General features: G+C 43.1%; 1 protein-coding gene across 3 annotated transcripts in view; it reads left to right on the top strand.

Annotated features, from left to right (window-relative positions):
* The first annotated feature begins 1,797 nt into the window (after positions 1-1,797).
* shtn1 (shootin 1) overlaps positions 1,798-21,624 on the top strand; it is a 31,510-nt gene continuing 11,683 nt past the window's right edge. For all 3 annotated transcript variants that reach the window (XM_072690108.1, XM_072690109.1, XM_072690110.1), the window contains exons 1-11: positions 1,798-1,910; positions 3,287-3,339; positions 7,215-7,275; positions 10,356-10,450; positions 15,606-15,777; positions 15,898-15,995; positions 16,486-16,567; positions 17,210-17,304; positions 17,395-17,541; positions 20,464-20,617; positions 20,816-20,939. In XM_072690108.1, coding sequence (XP_072546209.1) covers positions 1,850-1,910; positions 3,287-3,339; positions 7,215-7,275; positions 10,356-10,450; positions 15,606-15,777; positions 15,898-15,995; positions 16,486-16,567; positions 17,210-17,304; positions 17,395-17,541; positions 20,464-20,617; positions 20,816-20,939 — 1,142 coding nt within the window. In that variant the 5' untranslated portion in view covers positions 1,798-1,849. The remainder of the gene's footprint in view (positions 1,911-3,286; positions 3,340-7,214; positions 7,276-10,355; positions 10,451-15,605; positions 15,778-15,897; positions 15,996-16,485; positions 16,568-17,209; positions 17,305-17,394; positions 17,542-20,463; positions 20,618-20,815; positions 20,940-21,624) is intronic.

The following is a 21,624-nucleotide window of genomic DNA, read 5'->3' as shown; positions in this document are numbered from 1 at the left end:
CCCCAAAAAAACAGGTGTCCTGCAAGTGACACCGGTGGTGGTCTCTAGCAGTACCCACTAAGCCAATTCCCATTAGGAATCAAGACCATTAGATTTTAATCCTAATGGTTGTAATGGTTTTTACAGCAGGGTGGTTGTCTATAAGGACGTGTATCTTTTCCACCTGCGATTAAACATTAATAACCACGTCTCGGTATGGTAATGAATTTTGAACACACTAAAACACATTTTATCATTTTTTTTTGTCTCAAAAATCAATCAAAATCAATCAATTTTGTATCAAAAATCAAATGAGTCGACAGTTCTGACCAGCAAAAACAAAATCTGTAAAATCAAACTGGTCGCAACTGGTTAACCATGTTTTTGATGGTTTAGTTGGTCTACCAACATGACCAACCTGACCACGCAGCTTGACCAGCATGTCCAACAAAGCCAGTATGACCAGCATGAGCAGAAAAACCAAGCTGGTCAACCAACATGACCAGCAAAACCAAGGTGGTCGCCACCATGACCAGCACGACCAAAATCAATTGCTGGTCAGGAGCTGGTTAACCAGCACATGGTATGTTTTTAATGGTTTAGTTGGTCTACCAACCTGACCAAGCTTGACCATGCTGGTTGACTAGTATGAACAACAAGACCAGTATGACCAGCATGTGCAGAAAAACCAAGCACGTTGACCGCCCTGACCAGCCTGACCAAAATCAAATGCTGGTCAGGAGCTGGTTAACCAACCAGCTTACCAGCACAGGGTATGTTTTTGATGGTTTAGTTGGTCTACCAGCATGCCCAACTTGACCAAGCTAGGCAACCAGTATGACCAAGCCTTATTGTGCTGGTTGAGCAACACGACCAACAAAACCAGTATGACCAGCATGAGCAGAAAAACCCATTTGTTCAACCAACGTGACCAGCAGAACCAAGCTGTTGACCGCCATGACCAGCACGACCAAAATCAAATGCTGGTCAGGAGCTGGTTAACCAACTTGTTTGCCAGCATAGGGTTACGGTTTTTGATGGTTTAGTTGGTCTATCAGCATGACCAACCTGACCAAGCTAGACCATGCTGGTTGACCAGCATGACTTAGAAAACCAAGCAGATACACCAAAAATCAAATATGACATACACTATGCTGGTCAGCAGGTGGTTAACCACGTCCAACAAGACCAGTATGACCAGCATGAGTGGAAAAACATCAAGCTGGTCGCCCGCCATGACCACCAGCACGGCCAAAATCAAATGCTAGTCATGAGCTGGTTGACCACGGCCAACAAGACCAAGCTGGTCTACCAGTAAAACCAGCAAGGCCAAGCTAGTTGACCAGCATGCCCCAGCATGCCCCAGCATGCCCCAAATCAAATGCAGTACACACCATGCAGATCATGAGATGGTTAACCAGCTATCTGAGTGACCATCAAAGACCAGCTTAGATCTTCTGAAACTGGACTTGAGCTGCATTGGTCAGCAGGGGAGGCTAATTAGGCTAAGCTAATGCAAATTACTTCAAAGTTTGGACTTTGTGAGTGTGGAAATGGGAGCATGTGAATTCAGCATTGAGACAGATTATCACCTGAGTCAGGTGGGCTGGATTAAGGGGAAGAAACTCCGGGGGTTTTAGAGTTTTTAGAGGATTTAGAGGATTTAGCCGGAATGCTAGATAGCTCAATACCGAGCCTGAGGGGAACCGCCATAGCGGTACACTGATTCACCGTCAGGTGCGCGCGGCCACTTCCTGTTTGTTGGCGCGGAGCAGCAGCAGGTAAAGAGGGAGGAGGGGAGGAGGGGAGGAGGGGAGGAGGGGAGGACTCTGAGGTAAAGCAGGTAGCTGGTTAGCTAACTTTCTCCTCAATGGCGGCGACAGATAGAGAAGAACAGCAGATGAGGACCATAAACGAGCTCTCAGACCGAGGTAAGCTGTTTAACTGTGCCGGAGAGGCTTTGTTTACCTCAGGAAACTTCGCTAACTAGCTAACTAACCGAGGCCGGACACGACGAATCTCAGCCCCGGCCTGAGGGAGAGGCAGAGGGAGAGGGCTGAGGGCTGAGGGCTGAGGGCGGGGGGCAGGGGGGCAGGGGGGCAGGTCGTCCACCTCAGCTCTGCTACACATCCATATAAGGGGAGGCTTTCGGCTGAAGCCTGAGGTGGAGAGAAAAGGGTCAATTTACTTTAATATTAAAGCTTATAAACGAGTAAAGAGTCTCCTCAGCTCCGGTTTAGGCACTAATCCTCATCTCCTAACTCGTTTTAATGGGTTTAGGAAGGTGGTGTTGTGCTGGTTCAGCTCCTGAACTGCTGCACTGGAGCTTTAAATGGAGAAGAATGGGCCCTGGAGTCCACATTCAGCTCCCGTGCTTCTAGAAGCTGGATGGACCCTGGATGCAGGTTGGTTTCCAGTATCCGTGCCTTCGCTGAGGTCTGAAAGTTGACCACTGAGCTTGACTGACAGGACGGTAAGGCGTGGTTGTCCTGGACTTTGCTCCCTCCCTCCCTGCCTCCCTCCAGCCAGAGCAGGGACTCATGAGGTCGCCTCAGGTCAGGTCAGGTCAAGCCAGGCCGCATCGGTGTTGCTGGCCTTCTGACCATGAAGCGACGTTCCCCTGAGAGCCACAGTGCTGCGTTCAACGCCGGACAGCAGCAGGCGGTAAGTGTAGGTGGGTTTGGAGTTGGTTGAACCCATCCTCAAAAAGTAGATCACCCTCGTGACCCTTGGCACAGGGGGCATGGACTCTTCCAGACCCTCTGAAGGTGTCCTGTCCTGTGGCCGGTTCACTGGTTCACCGGTTCACCGGTTGTCCTTCCTTGGAGCGCTTTTGGTAGGTACCGGCCGCTGCATACCGGGAGGAACACCCCACCGACTCTTTGCAGGAAGCGGCTTTATTGAGTTGTTGACCTTCTAATGCTTGTGGACTTCAGCTGGACACGCACTGTATTTTAAGTTCCCGTTGAGGAAGTTCAGTTCCAGACACCATCATGGTTCATCTTTCTGTGGAAGCTGATGACCGTCCTGTTACTCACTCGCCTCACGCTACTTCCACAGATAGACAAGCCGTGGTCAAACCTCAACCAAAAGAGGACTTCCGCACCCCTGTGGGTCTCCAGCTGAGAACAGCCTGGAAAGAATTTGTTAGCGTTTCCTACCGCCGGCAACCCGTAACGAGGCCCGGTTAAACTTCCCCTGTGGGTTCTTAGCTGCGGCTGCGGCTGTCGGAGCGCTGATGCTGAAGGTGTGGGCTCAGGTCAGTGTTGGTGGATCATGGCTTACTGGGCTCCCTGTTTGTCCACAGCTTTCCGCCAGTATGAGGGCCTGCGGAAAGAGCACGAGAAAACCAAGCTGGAGGTGAGTGTGGCTGAATGTTTGTTTGTTTGTTTGTTTGTTTGTCTGTGTTTATTAACAGATAACTACTAAAATACAGTGTAAATAAAATATTGAATAATAAATGAGTCTGTGTAGGTGTGTTTCAGTGGAAATGACTGTCTAAGCAAATCTACTACAGTCGAAATGGTTATCTAAGATGTACTACAGTGGAAATAATAGTGTAATTAGCTGTAGTACAGTGGAAATAATAGTGTAATTAGCTGTAGTACAGAGGAAATAATAGTGTAATTAGCTGTACTACAGAGGAAATAATAGTGTAATTAGCTGTACTACAGAGGAAATAATAGTGTAATTAGCTGTACTACAGAGGAAATAATAGTGTAATTAGCTGTACTACAGAGGAAATAATAGTGTAATTAGCTGTACTACAGTGGAAATAATAGTGTAATTAGCTGTACTACAGAGGAAATAATAGTGTAATTAGCTGTACTACAGAGGAAATAATAGTGTAATTAGCTGTACTACAGAGGAAATAATAGTGTAATTAGCTGTACTACAGTGGAAATAATAGTGTAATTAGCTGTACTACAGTGGAAATAATAGTGTAATTAGCTGTACTACAGTGGAAATAATAGTGTAATTAGCTGTACTACAGAGAAATTATAGTGTAATTAGCTGTACTACAGAGGAAATAATAGTGTAATTAGCTGTAGTACAGTGGAAATAATAGTGTAATTAGCTGTACTACAGAGGAAATAATAGTGTAATTAGCTGTACTACAGAGGAAATAATAGTGTAATTAGCTGTAGTACAGTGGAAATAATAGTGTAATTAGCTGTACTACAGAGGAAATAATAGTGTAATTAGCTGTACTACAGAGGAAATAATAGTGTAATTAGCTGTACTACAGTGGAAATAATAGTGTAATTAGCTGTACTACAGAGGAAATAATAGTGTAATTAGCTGTAGTACAGTGGAAATAATAGTGTAATTAGCCGTACTACAGTGGAAATAACCATCTAATTAGCCGTACTACAGTGGAAATAATAGTGTAATTAGCTGTACTACAGTGGAAATAATAGTGTAATTAGCCGTACTACAGTGGAAATAATAGTGTAATTAGCTGTACTACAGTGGAAATAATAGTGTAATTAGCTGTACTACAGTGGAAATAATAGTGTAATTAGCCGTACTACAGTGGAAATAACCATCTAATTAGCCGTACTACAGTGGAAATAATAGTGTAATTAGCTGTACTACAGTGGAAATAATAGTGTAATTAGCCGTACTACAGTGGAAATAACCATCTAATTAGCCGTACTACAGTGGAAATAACCATCTAATTAGCCGTACTACAGTGGAAATAATAGTGTAATTAGCCGTACTACAGTGGAAATAATAGTGTAATTAGCTGTACTACAGAGGAAATAATAGTGTAATTAGCTGTACTACAGAGGAAATAATAGTGTAATTAGCTGTAGTACAGTGGAAATAATAGTGTAATTAGCTGTACTACAGAGGAAATAATAGTGTAATTAGCTGTAGTACAGTGGAAATAATAGTGTAATTAGCCGTACTACAGTGGAAATAACCATCTAATTAGCCGTACTACAGTGGAAATAATAGTGTAATTAGCTGTACTACAGTGGAAATAATAGTGTAATTAGCCGTACTACAGTGGAAATAATAGTGTAATTAGCTGTACTACAGTGGAAATAATAGTGTAATTAGCCGTACTACAGTGGAAATAATAGTGTAATTAGCTGTACTACAGTGGAAATAATAGTGTAATTAGCCGTACTACAGTGGAAATAACCATCTAATTAGCCGTACTACAGTGGAAATAACCATCTAATTAGCCGTACTACAGTGGAAATAATAGTGTAATTAGCTGTACTACAGTGGAAATAATAGTGTAATTAGCCGTACTACAGTGGAAATAACCATCTAATTAGCCGTACTACAGTGGAAATAACCATCTAATTAGCCGTACTACAGTGGAAATAACCATCTAATTAGCCGTACTACAGAGGAAATAATAGTGTAATTAGCCGTACTGCAGTGGAAATAATAGTGTAATTAGCCGTACTGCAGTGGAAATAATAGTGTAATTAGCCGTACTGCAGTGGAAATAATAGTGTAATTAGCCGTACTGCAGTGGAAATAATAGTGTAATTAGCTGTACTACAGAGGAAATAATAGTGTAATTAGCTGTACTGCAGTGGAAATAATAGTGTAATTAGCCGTACTGCAGTGGAAATAATAGTGTAACTGTACTACAGTGGAAATAATAGTGTAACTGTACTACAGTGCAAATAATAGTGTAATTAGCTGTACTACAGTGCAAATAATAGTGTAATTAGCTGTACTACAGTGGAAATAATAGTGTAACTGTACTACAGTGCAAATAATAGTGTAATTAGCTGTACTACAGTGGAAATAATAGTGTAATTAGCCGTACTACAGTGGAAATAATAGTGTAATTAGCTGTACTACAGTGCAAATAATAGTGTAATTAGCCGTACTACAGTGCAAATAATAGTGTAATTGTACTACAGTGGAAATAATAGTGTAATTAGCTGTACTACAGTGGAAATAATAGTGTAATTAGCCGTACTACAGTGGAAATAATAGTGTAACTGTACTACAGTGCAAATAATAGTGTAATTAGCTGTACTACAGTGCAAATAATAGTGTAATTAGCTGTACTACAGTGGAAATAATAGTGTAATTAGCCGTACTACAGTGGAAATAATAGTGTAACTGTACTACAGTGCAAATAATAGTGTAATTACCCGTACTACAGAGGAAATAATGGTGTAATTAGCTGTACTACAGTGGAAATAATAGTGTAATTAGCTGTACTACAGAGGAAATAATAGTGTAATTAGCCGTACTACAGAGGAAATAATAGTGTAATTAGCTGTAGTACAGTGGAAATAATAGTGTAATTAGCTGTACTACAGTGGAAATAATAGTGTAATTAGCCGTACTACAGTGGAAATAATAGTGTAATTAGCTGTACTACAGAGGAAATAATAGTGTAATTAGCCGTACTACAGAGGAAATAATAGTGTAATTAGCTGTACTACAGAGGAAATAATAGTGTAATTAGCCGTACTACAGAGGAAATAATAGTGTAATTAGCCGTAGTACAGTGGAAATAATAGTGTAATTAGCTGTACTACAGAGGAAATAATAGTGTAATTAGCTGTACTACAGTGGAAATAATAGTGTAATTAGCTGTACTACAGTGGAAATAATAGTGTAATTAGCCGTACTACAGTGGAAATAATAGTGTAATTAGCTGTACTACAGTGAAAATGACTGTCGGATTAGCTGTAAATGAGCTGTATGTAGGTGTGGTACAGTGAAAATAGCTGTACTACCGGCTGTCTGTGTAGGTGTAGTGCAGGGGAAATGACTGAGGTAGGTGTAGTACAGTGTTAAAGCCTAACTGTAATACAATTGAACATAAGTAGCTTCACTTGGTCAAACAAACAAACAGTAATCAGTCTTATTTTTACATTTTTAGCGGAATTCTAAATCAAATCTAGCAGCTGAACCTGAGAATAAATCAGTAACTTGGTCAGACATACCAGCAGCAGTCAAACATTGCAAATATGTAAACGCTTAGTTCAGCCTCACACCAACCAATTAAAGTGAAAGGACCCGTTTCATGGATCGGCCTAATTATCTGATACCCGATCCAGCTAATTTTGTTAATATCTGGGCCGATATCCGATCCTAATGTCGGATCGGTGCATTTTCTAATAAATGTGCTGTAGTACAGTGTTAATAGCTGTAGTACAATATAAACATGTAATTAACTGTAGTAAGGAGTAACATTCAGGGAATAATGTTTGTTTGTTTGTTTGTTTGTTTGTTTGTTTCAGTGCAAACAGCTGAAGAAGGAGCGAGATGAAGCCCAACGGAAGCTGGAGGAGTTTGAGAGAGGTTTGTGGGGTTTTTTAAGCTTCTGTAAGATTTCCCCTAGTCTGCATGAGCCTTAAAAACACACACACACACACACACACACACACACACACACACACACACACACAACCACACAACCTCGGAGGGCTCTTTAGTGGAGCTTGGGTTTGGATTATCAGGCCATCGGTACGAAGGGACTAGTCCAGTTGAGGAACGACCCGAAGGTTCTGGACAGTGGAGATGTTTAAACACCGCGCTGACGCCCCTCACCTGGTCACGGGCGTCCGATGTGGTGGGCTGCTTTACGCGGCTGATGACCGGCTGTTACGTGATGATTCGAGCAGCGGTGTGAAGCTCTTGCAGAACCAGAAGCTGAACAGAAGCTCCTCCGCTGGTTCTGTTGGGTTTGACTGGGTTGGGTCTTCATTGTTTCGGCCTCATTCACACTTCATCAGATTAAAGGAGGAGGGATTTGGAGATGAGGAGGACAAAACTCACAATTAAAACTGTCAGCTCCAACACACACCCCCACACACCCCGATATCAACCATCACACCCCCCCACACACCCCCCGATCGCAACCGTCACACAGCCTCACACTCAGCACTGTTTAAACCCACCGACTGCCACAATTAACCTGTCAGAGAGAAAGAGAGAGGGAGGTAGAAAAGTGTGTGTGTGTGTGTGTGTGTGTGTGTGTGTGTGTGTGTGTGTGTGTGTGTCCTTTTGGGGTCCCAAGCCTGATGAATACATGAACGCAAGCTTTTTTTTCCCTCTGTAAACTGTAGCTTATTATCATATAACCTAAACAGCATCAATAACAGCCTCTCTCTGTTTTTGTTTTTGTCCCCCAAAACTAAAACTTCTAAACAACAATAAAGATATTGATGATGATGATGATGATGATAATAATAATGATGATGCTGGTGATGATGATGATTGATGATGATATTATTATTATTATTATTATTATTAATAATAATAATAATAATAATAATAAGCTTTACATCGCAATTTTTGTTTTAGGTACCAAACCTTAAGCTGTAAACAAACCACTGGAATCTGAAGAATTTACTAATGTGATTAATAATAATAATAAACAGAATGAAATAATTTGATTAACTCAATCAACACACTAGGTTAACTTAAGATGAGGGTTTGAAGCACAGCGTTTAAGCTGTAAATGCTAGTGAAATGTGTGTATTCATGTCTTTGTGGGGTCCCCAGGCATGGACAATGTGAGATTAAATGATTTTTAAAAGTAAAACAATAATAATAAATTAAATAATAATAATTTATCACTTATTTTATCTATCTGTCTATCTATTTTCCTCTCTCTTCTCATATAATATATGAAAAATCAGAATCAGACTCAATAAATAAATTGAAATAGAGATAATACAAATTTCATGGTTGCAATAACCCTCTTAAGTCCCTACAGCAGTTATGTAAAGTATATTGCAGTGCAAAAGGTTTATTAACAATTTATATATATATATTTTATATATCCTGCAATAACTTTTGTTTATGTAAGAGGTGTGTGTGTGTGTATATATATATATATATATATATATATATATATATATATATATATATATATATATATATATATATATATGAGATTTTATCCTGGTTCTAAAAAGCACGCAGGAAGAAGGCAGAGCAGTTTTTAGTTAATAATGTGAACATGGAAACACCCCAGAAAGGCAGGAATACGTGTGTGTGTGTGTACAGGGATTGGGAAGGGCCTTCCAACTGGCAGCTGAATGGAGTGTGATGTGTGACCGCTGCTCATCAGTTTTTAATTAGGCGTGGTCGCTGAGGGAGCTGTCCGCGCCGCTAATTCCTGTTTTCACCCTCTCCAGCCACAATGTGCAATTAGTGGAGTGGCAGTGATCTGGTGTGGAGCCCGAGCTGCAGTGATTACTGACACAAATCACCACCATTAACACACGCTCAACTTCTCCAATCAAAACTTCTTCATCATCGCTCCAGTGTGGGGTGGGGGGGTGGTGTGGCGGGGCTCTGGCGCGAGCTGAGCTCGTACACAAGCGTGTGAGCTGCACTGATGGCTCTGCTGATCCAGCCTGAACGGCCCAAGCGGAACAGCTGGTGAAAAACAGAGACGATTTGAGGAGCCTGGAGGTGAAGCTGCAGCAGAGCGCTCTCTCAGCCCAGCGCAGACTGCCAGAGTCGGGCCGGCTGCGGTGAGCTCGCTGCCCTGACCTGCCGTTTGTGTTTGAGGGCTCGGCCACATGAAAATAGATCAGTTATAACCCTCGTTACCCTTTACATTACAAAACTGCAGATACTCTCTGTGGGCAAAAGTATTGGGACACTTGCTCATTCATTGTTTCTTCTGAAATCAAGGGTATTAAAAAGAGCATCTCCTGCTTTTGTTGGAGTAACTGTCTCTACTGTCCAGAGAAGAAGACTTTATACTAGATTTTATGAGGAGCATTGCTGTGAGGATTTGATTGCATTTGACAATAAGGGTGTTAGTCAGGAGGTTGGATGATTTATCACCACCCGCCTCATCATCTCCAACTTCTCTCAAAAGTACTGGATGGAGCTCCTCCACCATCATTCCAGAGAACACAGTTCTTCCACTGCTCCACAGCTCCTCAATGCTGGGGGGCTTTATACCCCTCTAGCCCACGCCTGGCATTAGGCAGCATGGTGCCAATAGGGTCATCAAGCATATCTGCTGTGGAGAGTCCGTTTCTATTTCTATTAGTATTTCTACTATTTCTATTACTACTTCTCCACAGGGGCAAGAAGAGGTGTCTCTGTGTGTGTGTGTGTGTGTGTGTGTGTGCATTTGCACATCTGTGTCAGCAATTGGTGCAATTTAAAATGGCTGAATGCATTCATTGGAAGGGGTGTCCACAAATATTTGGACATGTAGTGTATTTGTCGTTTTTTCCTTTCCTCTCACTAAAGCTGATGACCTGATGGTTCAGTGCTGTTGTCTGTTTTGATGAGACCACTGATACAGGAGAATTAACAGCGGACAGATTCACATTATGTGAAAGATTAAAGTGTGTGTGTGTGTGTGTGTGTGTGTGTGTGTGTGTGTGTGTGTGTGTGTGTGCGCGCAGTGTCTCACAGGGTGCTGCAGGAGGTCAGCAGTATACAGGAGAATCTGGAGGTTGAGAAGACCTGCAGGGAGACGGTGGAGGCCTTGGCATCTAAGGTGCATTCTGTTCTATTGTATTCTATTCTACTCTATTGTCTATTTGGTTCTGTTCTGCTCCTCTGTATTATATTCTACTCTGTTCTGCTCCTCTGTATTATATTCTACTCTGTTCTACTCCTCTGTATTATACTCTACTCTGTTCTGCTCCTCTGTATTATACTCTACTCTGTTCTACTCCTCTATTCATTCCCTTTGTATTCTAATGATTCCCTCTCTATTCTATTATTCCCTCTCAATTTATACTATTTATACTATTCTTTGTGTCTCCCACTGTATTCTATACTGATTCCCTCAGTATTCTATTGATTCCCTCTGTATTCTATTGATTCCCTCAGTATTCTATTGATTCCCTCTGTATTCTATTGTATTGTTTTCCTCTGTATTGTATTCTGATTCCCTCTCTATTCTACTGTTTCCCTCTTAATTTATTCTATTCTATTAATTTCCTTCTGTATTCTATTCTATTGTTTCACTCTGTTTTATTCTGATTCCCGCTGTATTCTACTCTGTTCTCTTGTGCTTATTGCATTCAGTTCTATTGAATTCTACTGATTACTGCAGAACATTCAAGTTCTAGTTTAGTTTCTAATATCTTTTTTAATTCTGCTGTTCTGTGAGATCTGTTCCTCACTGCTGTTTGTGAGGCTGTTGAGGGGGTGTTGGTTTCTACAGATTTGTCCTGGTTGTTCTTTCGTAGCTTCTGTTGTGGGTTTGGGCAGGTTTTACAGCGGTAAATGGTAAAGTCCCAAATACAGAGTAAATCACTTATGGGCACAGTGTGTTTCAGCTGCCAGGCCTAAGGCCTTCTCCAGGTTGGGAGTGTAAGCGGTTTGTAGGAAGAGTCTGGTGTGTGAGGTGGGTCGGGACTGAGACCAGGCACGGTTTTTCTGATGGATGAATCAGCTTTCTGCCACCGTATCTCCTGATAGCCCCTCGCAGAGAGGGAGCAATGAGAGAACAGTGGCGTGGAGGGCAGGAGCGAGGGATGAAGAGATTGAAAGGGAGAGGAAAGGGGGAAGGAAGGTGACGCACCACTGCGTTTTTCTCATGCAGGGAAAGACCTGCTTTACAGAACCTCAGAGTCCTGCTGAACCATCTGCCGAAGACCCTGCTACAGAACGTCCAATAGAGTTTCACACTATTACTGAATTAAATAATTCATAGTGGATACTGAACACTTCTTAGTATTACTGTATAATTCATACTGGATACTAAGAAGTGGATAAAAAAAATCATAAATACTGAATAATTGTTAGTAAACACTGAAAAACACCTAGTAGATACTGAATAATACTTACTGGATACTGAATAGACCGTAGATACTGAATAATGTAGAGTATTACTGTGTAACTCATAGTGGATACTGAAATTTCCATTGTAGATTCTAAATAATTCATACAGGATATTGAATAAGCCATATATACTGAATAGTTTTAATACATAATTCATGGAGGATGCTAAATAATTGGACCTGAAATGGCTGTAGGCATGGCTTTTCCCTCGATTTTATAATGAATTGGTAGCAAAGGTAAATAATTCAACTCTAAAAACTACGAACATCCCAGATTAAACAAAAAACAAACAAAAAAAATAAATATGTATTTTTCATAAATGTATACATTAAAAATTCATGATTTCCGACTTTAAAAATCTTTTAATTTTCAATTTAAATGTGATATAGTTTATTTTACAAAAACAATATAAATTTTTTTGTTTTTATTGTGCATAAAATGTATAATGGCTACTTTGTTGCCATCATTTTCATTTTTCCTCATTATTTAAAACACTGGACACACTGAGAGGACAGACGTTTTGAAACCTTTAATAAATCAGATTTTAAAGTTACATTAATAAAACATTGAAGACGGCAGCGGTCTGACAGTAGCTGCTCGTGTCCTGATTCAGTGCCAGTGCTCCTGTCAGGCCATGTAGGTCTAAGGCCAGCTCTCCCAGCCTGTTTCTTGAACTGCTTTTGGGATTCCTAGCAGCTGCCGGTCAGCTTGGAAATAGCCCTACAGCTGAGCAGCATAGCGCTGTGGCATTATGTGCTTTAGAAAAGCTTGATTCGACCAATCACACGCTTCCTGTCTCCCATTAGAGAAGATGCTGCCGTGTCCTGCTATTGCTGGTGGCCACTGTGCCTGAAAACCCCCCTCTCTCGCTCGCTCTCTGTCTGTCCGGCCCTTTGTTCGCAGGCCTCTCTTTGGGCCATCTCTGGCGTACACAGCCCTGTACTCAGCCTGATGAATTGTGGTTTCGCAGCGGGAGGCTGCAACAGCCCCTGTGAAAGCTGCCTGCCTGCAACACCCAACTGTCTGATTTTGTCCTCGGTCGTACCCATAAAGCCTGTAAACTGTTTTGGCTTTAACCACTCAATCAGTTCTTCCATCCTTAGGAGAGGAAAATTGTGATGTGTCAGACTGTGGCTGGGGTCCTTTCAGGGTTTAAGTCCAACCGAAAAAGAGCTGGAGCATATAGACAAGTCTGATGAAATTGGCGTTCCTCAAGGCTCAATTTTACGCCCTCTACTTTTTGGTTTTTCTTTTTCTCCTCAGAGCTCAAATCAAAAATGCCTTTGATTTATTTTATTATTTTTGACTCGCAAACATTAGTTCAAGTGTGTGTAAATTGTGATGTCTGGTTCTCCTCAGGGCTCAGTTTTAGGTCCTCCACTTTCTTTTATTCCTTTTCTTTCTTCGAAACACTCTTCAAGAATGTCTGTCTCTGATTTGGGTCTTTTTTTTATGTGTTTTTAATTTAATGCAAAAGTGGTGTTCCTCAAGGCTCAGTTTTAGGCCCTCTACTTTTTTTTCAATGCTTATTTTTTTCACAAACAACTTGAGTTCAGTCGTGTTTGAGGGTTAATTTTATTGTGGTATCCGACTCTGGCTGAGGTGCTTTTAGGGTTTCGAGTCCATCCACACAGGCGCTGGTCCGTATAGAGAACTGTAAATTAATGTGTGCTGAAAATGGCGTTCCTCAAGGCTCAGTTTTAGGCCCTCTACTTTTTGGTTATGTTTTTGATGAAGCTCAAATCAGAAACGTCTCTCGGTTGTTTTTGACTCAGTTCAGTTGTGTTTTTGAAGGGGGCTGTTTGAATTGCGTCGCCAGACTCTGGCTGGGGTCCTTTTTTTAATGTGTTTTAAATGCAGTGTAAATGTCAATCTTCAAGGCTCGGTTTTAGGGCCTCTATTTTTCTTTTTTTTTTTCTTTTTTTCCTTCAAAGCTCAAATCAACGCAACGTTGCAAATAACATTAGTTGAAATGTGCTTATTTTGCTGCACGATTGATGTTTTGGGTTTTTTAAAGAAAATGGAAATAAGTCCGTATCTCTGACTTGTTGAACGTACTTTTGAGAAAAAAGGGGGATAAAAGGAACTCGTGTTACGCGCAGCACCGAATATGATTTTATTTTTTCTTTCTGAAGGTTGTGCTGTGAAAATTACAGCATTGGCTCATTGCCAATTTACATTTAAATCGGCCCAAACTATTTGGGTAGGTGTGATTGGCGGAGCACAGAGGGAATCAGCTCTAATAACCGCCATGTTGCGGCCGTTTGATGCTTTGTTCCTGATGCCTGTAATTTTGTCTGCCAACGGGCCTCAGGGCTGGATGGGCGAGCAAGCGAGTGGCGGCGGGAAAAAGGAGAGAAAAAAAAATCATAATCAGTTTTTTAAACTCTGGAACATTCTGAATTAAAATCGGAGAGAGGAGAAAACGGCAGTAATGGGGGAAGAGCGGGCGGCGGCGGTCAAATCAAAGCGCAATCCAAACACATGACATTTTGTTTTGATGTTGGATTGGCGGAGATGGGCGGGGGGTGTGGGGTTGGGGGGGGGGGGGGGGTGACGACCTCAACTGTGACTGATTTCTGCAACTGTGTAATTTCACATTCACGCTTTCTCATCAATGCTGCATGATTATCACTTAGTGTGTGTGTGTGTGTGTGTGTGTGTGTGTGTGTGTGTGTGTGTTTATCTCGCGTCATGTGTTGTTGATTGTGTTTTTCTTTCAGAGTGAAGGACATCATCAGGAACAGCTTCATGTGGTTTGTCTGGTCCAAGCGAGGGGCGTCATTGTTAAGCGTTTTGACCAGTGCATCGCCAAGGATTAATTAGCATAATTTACATATCCTCCTCCCCATTGGTCCACTTATTTCCCTCTCTAATTGCGGTTTGTGTACGAGCGTTCTTTAATGACTTTAATTTAACCTTAAAGGAAAGGTGATGTTTCTCCAACGAGGGTCTATTGGTGTGTAAGAGGGGCCGTATCGGGGGGTGGGGTGGGGGGTTGGAGGAGGATCTGGCCGGCCCGTATCTGCGAGCCCACCCTAATGATGTTTACGCGGCCGTATCTGTGATAAAGTACTGTAATTATTTTTATTTCTCCGTTTTCTGGCTCGTCTCCTGCGTGGCTGTATTATTTTACCCTTGATTATTGCTCTTTTCAGCAGAGTGTTTCATGCTGGGCGTGAGTGTGTGTGTGTGTGTCTCCCCATTTGATTGAGTGAAATAGGATGTGCGCAGGTTGGTATTTGAGCAGGCAGGGTTGCTGTGTTGATTTGATTTTTGATTTCTGCTGTCCTTCAGCTCGCTGGAAAATCAGCTGCTTCAGATTTATATCATCTCTGGATTTCTTATGTTTTTTTATATCTCTGATCGCCACGCCTGAAAATATGACGAGATTGCCTCGTAGCTCAGAAATCTACGATTATATGGGAATGTGAGTTACTGTATACACAGGCCCGCAGAGATACCCTCTTAAAAACCAGAAAAAACAGGCAAGCCTGGTTCTGCCGGACCTCCATTGGCTCAGTAGAATGGACGTAGAATGGCGTTTCAACAGCGGAGAGTCTGGGCCAAATATCTGCTCTGTACTGTGGAAAAGCTTCTGTGGGATAAAATGACCTCTGTTCGGTTTCCTGTAGCATTTCCTGTGACCCTACCTACCCCATATTTGCCAGAGGTGAAGAGCTCGGGACCTCATGAACATAGCTCGTCGATGTGGTAGCGATGCTAGGCGAGGCCAACAGCCTCATTAAAGAATGTGTATCAATACAACTGGGTCTGTAAATTCTAACTAGTACTGTACTGTGTGTGTGTGTGTGTGTGTGTGTGTGTGTGTGTGTGTGTGTGTGTGTGTGTGTACACAGCTGAACAGACAGAACCGTTCTCTGAAGAGGAAGAGTATGCTGTACCTGGCCCATCTGGGCGCTGATGTCATTGCAGATATTAAGCTAGATGATGAGGATGAGGATGAAGCAGATGATCAGGCGGAGGAGTCTGGCACCTGTAGCTCCGCCCACTGCCAGTTCCTCATCACAGGTAATTCTCTGACCCCTTAGCCCAAACACAGTGTAGCCGTGTAGAATTATATTGTTTGATATGTAATGAATGATTAATTATAATTTTGTTTGCTTGTTTGTTTGTTTGTTTGTTTTTTAGAGCTCAGGGATAAATTGGAGTCGGCTCAGGAGGAGAAGAAGCACCTGGCCATCGATCTGGACTCTGTGAAAGATCAGCTGCGCAAAACCAGAGAGGAAGTAAGAGAGACGGACGGGATTGAGGGATTGATTCCACACACTGCTGCAGATTTGGGGTGGTTTACTATTAGGGGTGTAACGGGACACACGAGTCATGGCTGGTTCACTTCAAATCGGATCAAATTAAAAAATCTCAATCCATTACGATATAAATAAGCCTGAATCTGGCCTAATTCGGGACCACTGGATGGGATGGGACCTCTCTAGTTGTAATGACGCACTACATTCCACTGCGGCCTCAGAAACCCAGTTTAGGAAGTCCTGTGCTGCTTTTGTAGGTGTTGAGTTTTCAGTGGGAGGTGTTTTAATGTCTATCTGCTCTGATGATGCTCCATTCAGACGGGTTTAAACAGATCAGAGCAGGAATGTGTTTTTTTTTTTTCCTTTTAAATGTTGAAACAGGTGGAACAGAAAGCAGAAGAAAATACCTTCATGTCATGAACTCGTTATTGCTTTTCAGTGCCTCTCTCTCTCTCTCTCTCTCTCGTAGCTGCTGAGAGAAAAACATGATAATACTGTTTTGATTGCCGAAACGCTCCAACAAAAGAAGCTCTTGGGGAAATATAACAGAGGTTAGTTCCAATCCTGTAACTCACAGTAACCCCTCACACACACACACGGTGCCACCTCTGATCCCTGAGACAATACACACACTCGTATCATAATTACACCAGCGATTTGGTGCGGGTCTTTGTAAGCCGAGTCCTTGAGTGGTGTAATATTTTTTTTACCAGCAGTTAAAGCCTGAAGCCTGGAGCCTCTCGTAATTGTCCTTATCATACGCAATGCAGAAACCACCATTCAACACTAATCTCACTCGCCCCGGTCTTTCTCCCTCTCTCCTCAACCCTGGGGGGTGGGGGGGAGGTGGGGTTGACCGACGTGTACACACATGGACCTATTGGACACTAATAGCAAACAGAGACCCCCCCTTCTAATGAGGGAGTTCAGCTGCTTTAGGGTGCAGCCTTTGCTGATGCAGGCGTTCAGTTCTTCAGTTCTACCAATAGAACCGCGCCCAATACCGTACGAATACCGGCGCTGCACAGTAGAACAGTGCTCCACCCCTCCAGAGTCTGATCAACCTTCCTTAAAGGTCTTTTAGAGGCCAACAGGGGTTCTGATCTTATCTTGATCTTGTCTTGGTGAGCAGATCATGGGTGCAATTCAAAGGGGTGTCCACAAACATTTGGACATGGTGTGTTTGTGTGCAGTGTCTATGTATGCTGTAGAGGAGTATGAGGCTCTGCAGGCTGATCTGGAGCTGGAGAAGGACCTGCGTGCAGAAGCTGAGAAGTTTGCACAAGAGGTACCCACACACCCTCTTCTCCATCCAGATTTCTGACCCGATTAAAGGTTCAGCTTTCAGCTGTGTGTGTGTGTGTGTCTGTGTGTGTAGGTGCTGGTGGAGCAGAAGAAGCTGAAGAGACAGAGTAAAGCTCTGCTGCAGAGCGTGTCTCCATCAGAAGCTCTACAGAACGCCCTCAAAGAGATCACAGCGCTCACACACAAGCTGGAGACACAGAGACTGGAGCACCAACAACAGGTTCTCTCACACACACACACACACACACACACACACAACCACACCAGGCGTGGGCTAGTAGAGGGGTATAAAGCCCCCCAGCATTGAGCTGTGGAGCAGTGGAAGAGCTTTGTTCTCTGGAATGATGCTCCATCCAGTACTTTTGAAAAGGATGAGTTAAAGTGTTGCTCATCCACGTCCTGGCCATCACTAACAATGCTATGCTCTTGTCGCTGACTGCAATCAAATCCTTACAGCAGTGCTCCTCTAAAATCTAGTAGAAAGCCTTCTTTTCCCCTGGACAGTAGAGACAGGATCAGCTCATTTTAATACCCTTGATTTCAGAAGAAACAATAAACCAGCAGGTGTCCCAATACTTTTGTCAGTATAATGTGACAACAACTGTGTGCCAGACTGATGAGGTTGCCCGGCCCATCTTCACGACTCTGTCAACCAGAGGAGGATGGGTTCCTCTCCAGGTTTCCTCCTCCAGGATCTGACGGAGTCTCCCCTGCCACTGTCACCATTGGCTCGCTCAAAAGAGGCTTGGACCCGGATCTCTGTACAGCTGCTTTCTGAAACAAGCTTCATACATAAACCTCAGTTGAGTTGAGCTGAATTAAACAAGCAAACACACGCTGGTGGGGATGTTCTTCACACGTCCGTGGTCTTTTGTGGAGATTCTGACAATACAGATCAATAATGTTTCCATAGCGATGCTCAGAGTTGGGCTCTGAAAGTGTGGAAAAGCTGTGTTAACCCATTTTAACACAGTCACGGCTTTATAAAAGCATTGCAGGGTTTTGAAGCGGGACTGTGAGCTCCCATTACAGCTCTTTATGAGGCTCACAGCTAACACTGAACACTGGTTTACAGAGATGACGCAGCCCAGAAGTGGACCGAGCTCCGGGCAAACACATACTGGATCTCTTCAGGGCCATTCTGATGTCTCTTTCCCTGTCTGATCCTTTGAAATGCTACAGCAGACAGATGATTCAGTCCCCCTTTTGTGTGCGTCCATTTATTTATTTAATTATCATTATTATATTTAACCCACTTACTGCCCTGTTTTAGTTTACCCACTCGTTAGTACCCTCCACCTATCACGTGTAAGGCTCCCGGCACTGGGAGGATGAGGGCTGACGCATGCCGCCTCCTCCGACACATGCTCAACCAGCCAACGCCTCTTTTCCAACTGTCGCCGATGCAACGTCACTAGGCAACCAACATGCTCGCCGGAAAGCGGCGGGCACCCACCTCTGAAATATCAGCTAGTGGACGCCTGTGCTGGCCAGCATCACACTGAAGTGGGGAAAAGCGGGCGAGAGCAAGAGCCATCTACCCACCTGGAGAGAGAGAGAGAGAGCACGGGCAGTTGTGCTCCCTCTGGCTCCAGCTGCTAATGGCAAGCAGGATGACCTGGGATTGGAACCAGTGGCAGCGTCTTAGTCCGCTGGACCGCTCGGAACATAAAGGGGTAACTTTCAAGCCACGGTTGATCTGCTGAGGCTCCTGTGGTTGTTCAGGGGTTACTATGGTGCTGTAGTGACCTCTTACAGGACTCGTTAAAGGATCTGATGAAACCGCTGTGACCAGTGTGGACACGCACTCCACCTACTACTACTGCACTGGGGGGCAAGTTAAAGGAGTTAAATCAGTTAAAGGAGAACAATTCTTACATTCTTACACACAAACACACACACACACACACACACACAACCAGCAAACAACATTAAAATGCAACATATTCAAACACAACAGTGTATTACCAATATATATAAACAACCATTAGACGTGACAACCAGCACTTACACACACACAGATGTGCGCACACACACACATACATGCACGCTTACATACCTCCCAACACAATGGCTGAGTGTGAAAGGGTCTGTGTGTGTAATTATTTGTCAGGGGGGCTTGGCCGGGTGCCAGAGTTCATTTGACATCCTCTAATAATGCCATAATGTACTTTAAACACACACCTCTGACACACTTTGCTTTGAACGTGTGTGTTTGCTTGTTTGTGATGACCTTGTTTCTACACTTACTGTCTATTATATCGGCTCCACTGACCATAGAGGAGCACTGTGTAGTTCTGCAAGTCCAGACTGTGGTCATCTGTATCTCTGCAGGCTTTCACCCTGTTTGTTCTTCAATGGTCAGGACCCCACAGGACGGACCACCACAGAGCAGCTAGGTAGTATTTGGGTGATGGGTCTACATTCTCAGAACTGCAGTGACACTGACTGACATGGTGGTGGTGAGTGTGTTAGTGTGTGTTGTGTCTCAGCGTCACGGCTGGACTGAGAACAGTCCATCAACTAGAAATATTCAGCTGGCAACGTCCTGTGGTTGGTGTCATGTGGGCGGCGTCATGCGGGCACTGGTAAAGTTCTAAAGGATGACCAACACCAACTGTGCAACAACAGATCAGAGAGCTTCCGTCTCTGACTTTACCTTCATCTACAAACTGGACCAACGAGGTAGACAGACACAGTGTTTAAACACTCCAGCAGCACTGCCGTGTCCGATCAACTCGTACCACCATCGCAACACACCCTACTAACACACTGGCCACCACCAGTGTCACTGCAGTTCTGAGAATGTAGACCCATCACCCAAATACTACCTAGCTGCTCTGTGGTGGTCCGTCCTGTGGGGTCCTGAGCACTGAAGAACAAACAGGGTGAAAGGAGGCTGATAACAGAGTCTGCAGAGGAACAGCTGGATATAGTCTGGAAAGGGTGTAGAAACAAAACACCCACATTTTTCTATAGTTATATTTATGTAAAAAGATTTTATTTTAAGTTTTTTGGGATTCTGTTGGTCCATTCATCATGGAATTCCGATTATGTGTGTGTGTGTGTGTGTGTGTGTGTGTGTGTGTGTGTGTGTGTGTGTGTGTGTGTGTGTGTGTGTGTGTGTGTGTTATTCCTACAGTTAAAGCGTTTGGAGGATGAACTACATGCTTCTGATTGGAAGAAACAGCTGTCACTGTTGGAGAAGAAGGCGGAGCTTCTGGAGGAGGAGAGGAGAGATATGCAGGAGAAATGTACTAGAGCAGAAACTGAGGCAAAGGACATGCGCTTCACAGGTACACACACACACACACACATCTTGTCAGGAGTGTCATGGGGTCATTTTCAGTTGTATGCAAAGGTGCACCCCTGGTCAGATGTCCGGTGTAGAGGATTATTATTCACTCATTTACACATTAGAGCTACAGACACACGTCACCTGACCAGCCACCCCACAAACGTATCACCCACAACTACTGCTGTGTGTTTTGTAGTCGAGGAACTGCAGAAGAAGCTCCAACAAGTTTCCAACCCTGTTCCTGCCCCTCCAGCACCTCCACCCCCACCACCGCCTCCACCACCTCCACCTCCTCCTTCAGTGTCAACCAACCCGCTCAGGTCAGTGTGCAGCTATGTGTGTGTGTGGGGGGGTATATTATTTTACATGTAGATATTTTCATATCTAGAATACATATGGGACATTATTTTACATAAGCTGTATACATATATGATACATATTGGGGATTTTATTGTTGTTATTATTATTTATATTATACATATGGGTACATGTCTATAATATATAATCAACATATTTATCTCATAATATACAAATGCATTATGCAAAGGTTTGGGCCAAATGATTGTTAATCAATAAAAAATAAACAATACAGTGTTGCTAAAGAAGCATAAACACAATCTTTGGCAGAATAAAAGTCATAATGCATAACATATTAATAAAATAAATACAATAAAAAATATATAAAATGATCAATGTTGCCTGTGCAAAAGTTTGGACAGTCACCAGCTTTTCCAAACTCCCCGAACCTTGTGCCAACACTCCTCAGCCATGTCAAAGCACCTGTCAAAAATGTCTGAAAATGGAAGTTGGCGATTCCCACAAGGCGGGCTAAAGGAGGAGACAGACAAGCATTTTCAGCGTGCAATTTCTACAGTGTGGACGGTCATAAAGAACTGGCAGTTCAGGAGAGTTGGGGGGGGGGGTCTAGGTGAGATCTGGAAGACCAAGACAACTGGGAGAACTGCTCATATGCTGGTAAGACAGGCAAATCAGAAACCATTATAT

The sequence above is a fragment of the Salminus brasiliensis genome, chromosome 10 (genome assembly GCF_030463535.1).
Source record: "Salminus brasiliensis chromosome 10, fSalBra1.hap2, whole genome shotgun sequence".
NCBI lineage: Eukaryota > Metazoa > Chordata > Actinopteri > Characiformes > Bryconidae > Salminus > Salminus brasiliensis.
The sequence above is the reverse complement of the archived record's forward strand: the minus strand, read 5'-3'. Positions and strand labels throughout refer to the sequence as shown.